The following is a 5,462-nucleotide window of genomic DNA, read 5'->3' on the forward strand; positions in this document are numbered from 1 at the left end:
CTGAAGTACATGACTACAGCCAATTCGGACAACATTAAACAACGTGGTACTCACCTCCTTACTATGCTAGGTAAAAATATGACCAATTAAACTTTTTTACTGTAAATACGTATCTCATAATATTAAGGCTGTTCTATACAGAGTGCCCTGATAGAGGAAAACCGTAATTACAAATCAGACAATTGTAAACAAACCGATTTACTTTTCTAAAATATTTGCAAGCAATAGAAGCATGAAATTTCAATATTTAAAGAAAAAAAATGGTATTATTTATATATATATATATATATATATATATATATATATATATATAAACGAATGGTTTTATATAACTTCACGTAGAATATTCATTTTCTATATTTTTTTTTCTTTTTTTTTTTTCTCTCGTTCACTTTTTCTTATTTTTTATTGTGGACAGAAGCATAGTAAGTTATTGTCTAATTGAACAGCGGCCATTCAAAGTTATAATTGGATATGAAAAGGATAAATTTTTTATTATTATCATTGTAATCAATATAAATTATAATTTCTAATATTTAGAAAATTCGTGAGGATTGTATATCAGTTAAGGAAGTAAATTGCATGTGTAAGGATTGCAAATTGTTTATATTACTATTGTATAGCACATTAGATTTTGGACATTCTGTATAAAAAGTCTGTGACTGTATAAACTGTATTTATTATTTAGGTTTGACGATACTATATTATATACAATTTCTATATATATTTCCTACTTTTAGTTACCGATTTGAATTATGACAGAAAACGACTGTATCATAATAAAACTCAATAGTAGAAACTTTGCTAATAGATTTCTTTAGCAAAGTATGCAACTATGAGTACTTGTTGCCAATTTATAATACACAGTAGTACATAAGTATATTCAAAAGATATTTATCTCTTTTTTACTAACATTCTACTGCATGTAACATCTTTCGATATAGAAATTTAATTGAACACTTTATAATAATGCCAAAAAATGAATAAAACAAAAGGATTATTAAAATAAGTATAATTTGATTTTTATAAAAAAAATTCTATATATAAAGATCAAACAAAATTTTTTGCGATATATGTATAACTCTAAAGTTTAATATTTTTATATAATTTATTATACTTATTGAGCTATATTGATTGGATAATACTTGTTAAATAACAAGATAAGTTTGTTTATATTTTCTGTTTTTTTTTATTAAATATTTATATATATATATTAATTCGATTTATAAACAAATTGTGTACAATATGTTTACAAATCAATATTTTTCCAAAATTCGTGCAATATGATCGCAATAATATTAATTATTAATTAAATTTTTTGTATGTGCAATAATTGAAAATAATTGTAAGTAATCGATGATATTGTAAATTGGCAATGAGGCCCATAAACGTACGATTTCTGACGATACTTATAACGCCGACTGCCGACTATTACGCTATAATGATAATAACGAAAATGTGGAGTGTCACATGCATGAAGTAATCCATTTTACTATACTTTAAACTCAAATAATCTTGGCCGTTATAGGCAAAATCTAGTGTTATATCAGAGGCATCTATCTCATTGTTATATTTTTTATAAGTTTGTAGAAATTATCTTGAATTATGCTTTAGATAGTTCAGTTACAAATATCGTTCTGTATCATTGTTTGGCATAACAAAATAAATTTGCATAATAATAAGGATTTCTACAGCTTCTTTCAATCCATATTATATATTTTTTATTCTTGTTTTTAATATTTAATATAAAATGATGTGCCTATAGTTCTACCATACCTTTATGAAACACTTTCAAACAGATAGTTTGCATTTTTATACAAATAATAAATATTTCATGTATAATATAATTATATATTCCATGAAAAAAAAAAAAAAAATTAGAAAAATTAAAGAAGTAAACATTCATCAATATTTTTTTCCCCTTTCATATTTGGCTCTGGTAAAATTGATATTATCGGACCATCCATGATTCGAGTAATAAGAGGATTTAAAATATCCAAATCAATAGATTTAGAAAATTTGGCAGTAAGAGAATCTTCTACAAACTTATCTTCGTTTAATTCTTCGTAACCATTCGATATAATAGTAATTATATACATGGTCTTTGAAATTAAAGGGTTTTCTTTATCACACAAACTATGCAATGTTTTAATGGCTTCAGGATTTATATCAAGCAAATCTTCTATAATCTGAAAAATATACAAATGAATTAATCTTAAGTCTTTTATATGAATTATTCAAGCAATTGTATAATACAGTGATATAATAATACTCCAGTAATCAATGAATATATAGATATGCTTATTCAAATTGAAATGTGTATAACTTTAGTTCAAACATTTCTAAACTTACCACAGCTCTTCTAAACAGAATCTCTGTTTTTAATTTATTAATTATTTTTCCTTGATCATCCCCAATATTTTTTGCATTCAATGTTAAATAATTATCACCACCTAAAGTCTTGCTACTTATGTCCCCAAACATATGCGCTAAACATTTGATTGTATTTCCTTCACTTCCAAGTAAAATAATGACAGAAACTTTCGTCGATCCATTAATAATTTCTTCTAACTGAGATGAGAATGCATTCCACATACTAAATTTTTGACTTTTAAATTTTAATTTGGCATCTGTTATTGATTTGTGTAATTCATGTATCATTTTTTCTTGTTTATCATATGCCATTGGTTCAGTATTATAATTTTGTGATATAGGCAAATATATGCATCCAATAAAAATAAATAATAGTATAAATATATAATAATAGAAGTTACTATTTTTCTTATCTTTTTCATTAACTTCCTCCGTTTTAACAGGAGTTTTAACTGGTTTAAATATTTGCGAACTAACATTATGTTTATCTTCCAATGAAGAATTACTTTTCACTGAATGATTTACTTTTAAGGATTCATCTAATAAACTGTCGTTATCAGAATTCTCATTATCAGTATTATCATCATACGTGCTATTGAAATCTTTTGAATTCATCTTAATATCTTGTTCATGTACAGAAGAACTTGAATCCTTAGGCATATTGTTATTACTCTTATTTGAATTCTCAATGATTCTTATAGGTGGACGACACTTTGGTATAATCCGTTTAAGATATCTTTCCTTATTCTGTAATTGAAATATATAATGATACTTAATATCAATGAAATTAATAGATTATATACCAAGGAATCTAAATCTACAAATTCAGTATTACTACATATTATTATTACTATATTATTAAATTTCTTAATTTCAATGAAATTAATAAATTATGTACAAAGCAATCTGGATCCATAGAGATATATTATTATTACATTATTAAATTTCTTGATGTTTCTTATAGGAGGACGACACCTTGGTATAACCAATTTATAATATTCTTCCTTAATCTGTAATTGAAATATATAATGCGACTTAATTTCAATGAAATTAATAAATTTAATTAAACAATTAAATTAATAATATCAAAAGAATTAATACAAATTGCTCTTATAATCATTTCACATTATAGTAATCTAAATCCTCTGAGAGAAAAAAGAAAAATTAATAAATATAACAAAATTTCTAGTTTATATATATTTATTACTTTATTATATATATTTATTAATTTACAATAACAAAGAAATTAATTTTATTTTATTTTGATTTTATTGTACGACCATATATGTATTCCTTTCAGCATAACATGTTTAAATGATTTAATTGTAAAATTAAAAATAAGATAAAAGATAATTAATACGCACATTGAGACTCATAATTTAGCGAAAATAATAAGAAAATTAATAATAAATGAATATATAACTCAATAATAAAAGTAACAATCAAAATATACAGACACTAGTCTACGGTAAATGCTAACGTATACGAATTAGAATTAAGGATCAGAAGACCGAACTTATTTATTTATAAGTTATTCCTACTTAACGGTTGTGTATAAAAAGTGAATACTGTCAACAAATGTGAATTTCAACAAATATTCTAACCTCACTATTTATACTTTGCAACATATTGATTACATTTTTAATTTACAAAACGTAAACACAATAATGATAAGATTTAGATAATGTTTCGCTTTTTTTTTTTCTTTGTTTTTAATAATAATAAAAAATACATATGTATACAAAATAACATATATAAAATAGTTGAATTCAATCTTTGACTTCGACATGCATACCTTTTCATTACTAGTTATTTGAATCAGTTACCTTATTTATTATCAGTATTAGTTACTAATACAAACTTCATATATAGGTTATATGTTAATCCTTGTATATAAATAAAATATTTTATTTTATACTACTTTCACCACCATTTCTGGTTGATCGCAATATTGTAATACACTACGTTGTATCTACTGTTCTCAAGGTCTCGAAATTAACTAAATTAGTCAAAATAGGTCAATGGTTTGGTATCAACAATATTGGTATCAACATATTGAAATTAACTAACAAGATACAGTCGTTCGTAAAAATAAAAAATTTGTAATGTGAATAAATGCTTTGCATTTCTTTTGTTAAAAAAAAAAAAAAAATCATACTTACATTATTATTTATCAAATGTAAAATATAATTATATCATAACAGATTGTTTATACGTCACGAACTTTTTCTTTAACAGACAGAGAGATAAGCAGTAAAATAATAATTATGTAAATGGTTTTCTTATTTTCCATTGACTCGGTCGGTAAATATAATTTTTTCTTTTTTATACCGAACTCGATCGATAATTTACCTTTACATGCGTACTCCATATATTTTCTTTTTCGTAAAGCTATTTAATACCATTCGCGTATAGCGTATATAACTTCAGGGACAAATATGGAAAAAACATGACTTACAAGAACAATACGAAAACATTGTTTCCACTATGTGCCTATTGTATCAACATATAAGATTGTGTAGGTTATATTCTTACGCGTAATATACAATCGAGTAAAAACAACAAGAAAACAAATATTACATTTGGATATTTTGTTAATGGAAACCATTATAAAAGGAGATGCACTCCATGGTCGTAAATGGCATTAGATTTAAATAAATAAATTATTTCTGTCTTTAAATTTGTAAAGAAATTTTCTTAAAAGTATGAACTCTTAAGTGACGTATATAATATAATATAAGACAATGAATCGATTTGTATAGAAAAATTGTCGATGTTTATTTAATCTTTTTGATTGGGGAAAATAATTGGGTACAATGAAGTTATTAAAATAATTGCTGTTAATATTAATTAAAGTTTATCGAAACCATATCAATTATGAACCTATACTAATAAATCAACATTAAGTTAATTATTGGAATGGGATTATTCGGTGATACAAATAATAACTTTTAATGAACAATAATAATCAATTGCTTCCACTTCGTATTCTTTTCTTTTCAATGAGCTCAGTTTTTAATCATGACAAAATGTATGTGAACATACAACTAATGTATTTGCCGCAATAATGAGCATGTTAATATAAGAAA

General features: G+C 24.0%; 2 protein-coding genes across 6 annotated transcripts in view; both read right to left on the bottom strand.

Moving 5' to 3' along the window:
• Positions 1 to 659: 659 nt before the first annotated feature.
• On the bottom strand, positions 660 to 4,977 carry LOC124950845. Of its 4 annotated transcripts, none has more exons than XM_047498218.1 (4): positions 4,200 to 4,515; positions 3,272 to 3,383; positions 2,353 to 3,120; positions 660 to 2,189 (listed from the first exon to the last, which is right to left on the bottom strand). In XM_047498218.1, exons 2-4 carry the CDS (start codon positions 3,287 to 3,289, stop codon positions 1,887 to 1,889), a joined length of 1,089 nt encoding a protein of 362 aa, XP_047354174.1. In that variant the 5' UTR covers positions 3,290 to 3,383; positions 4,200 to 4,515; the 3' UTR covers positions 660 to 1,886. The 4 variants fall into 4 exon arrangements, with proteins under 4 accessions (XP_047354174.1, XP_047354175.1, XP_047354177.1 ...); XM_047498219.1 differs by having other exon boundaries at positions 3,309 to 3,383; positions 4,200 to 4,514; XM_047498221.1 differs by lacking the exons at positions 3,272 to 3,383; positions 4,200 to 4,515 and adding an exon at positions 4,536 to 4,977.
• A 145-nt stretch (positions 4,978 to 5,122) lies between these two features.
• Positions 5,123 to 5,462, bottom strand: part of LOC124950843 (putative uncharacterized protein DDB_G0271606) — a 14,124-nt gene continuing 13,784 nt past the window's right edge. For both annotated transcript variants that reach the window (XM_047498211.1, XM_047498210.1), the window contains exon 10: positions 5,123 to 5,462. This exon is cut by the window's right edge. The gene's annotated coding sequence lies outside the window, so the exon portion shown is untranslated.

The sequence above is a fragment of the Vespa velutina genome, chromosome 8 (assembly GCF_912470025.1).
Source record: "Vespa velutina chromosome 8, iVesVel2.1, whole genome shotgun sequence".
NCBI lineage: Eukaryota > Metazoa > Arthropoda > Insecta > Hymenoptera > Vespidae > Vespa > Vespa velutina.

Excerpts from the sequence above, each read along its gene's own strand:
- LOC124950845 (XM_047498218.1), bottom strand. Across the intron at positions 2,190-2,352 it reads TTCTGTTTAGAAGAGCTGTG|ATTATAGAAGATTTGCTTGA; the intron begins GTAAGTTTAGAA and ends TATATTTTTCAG.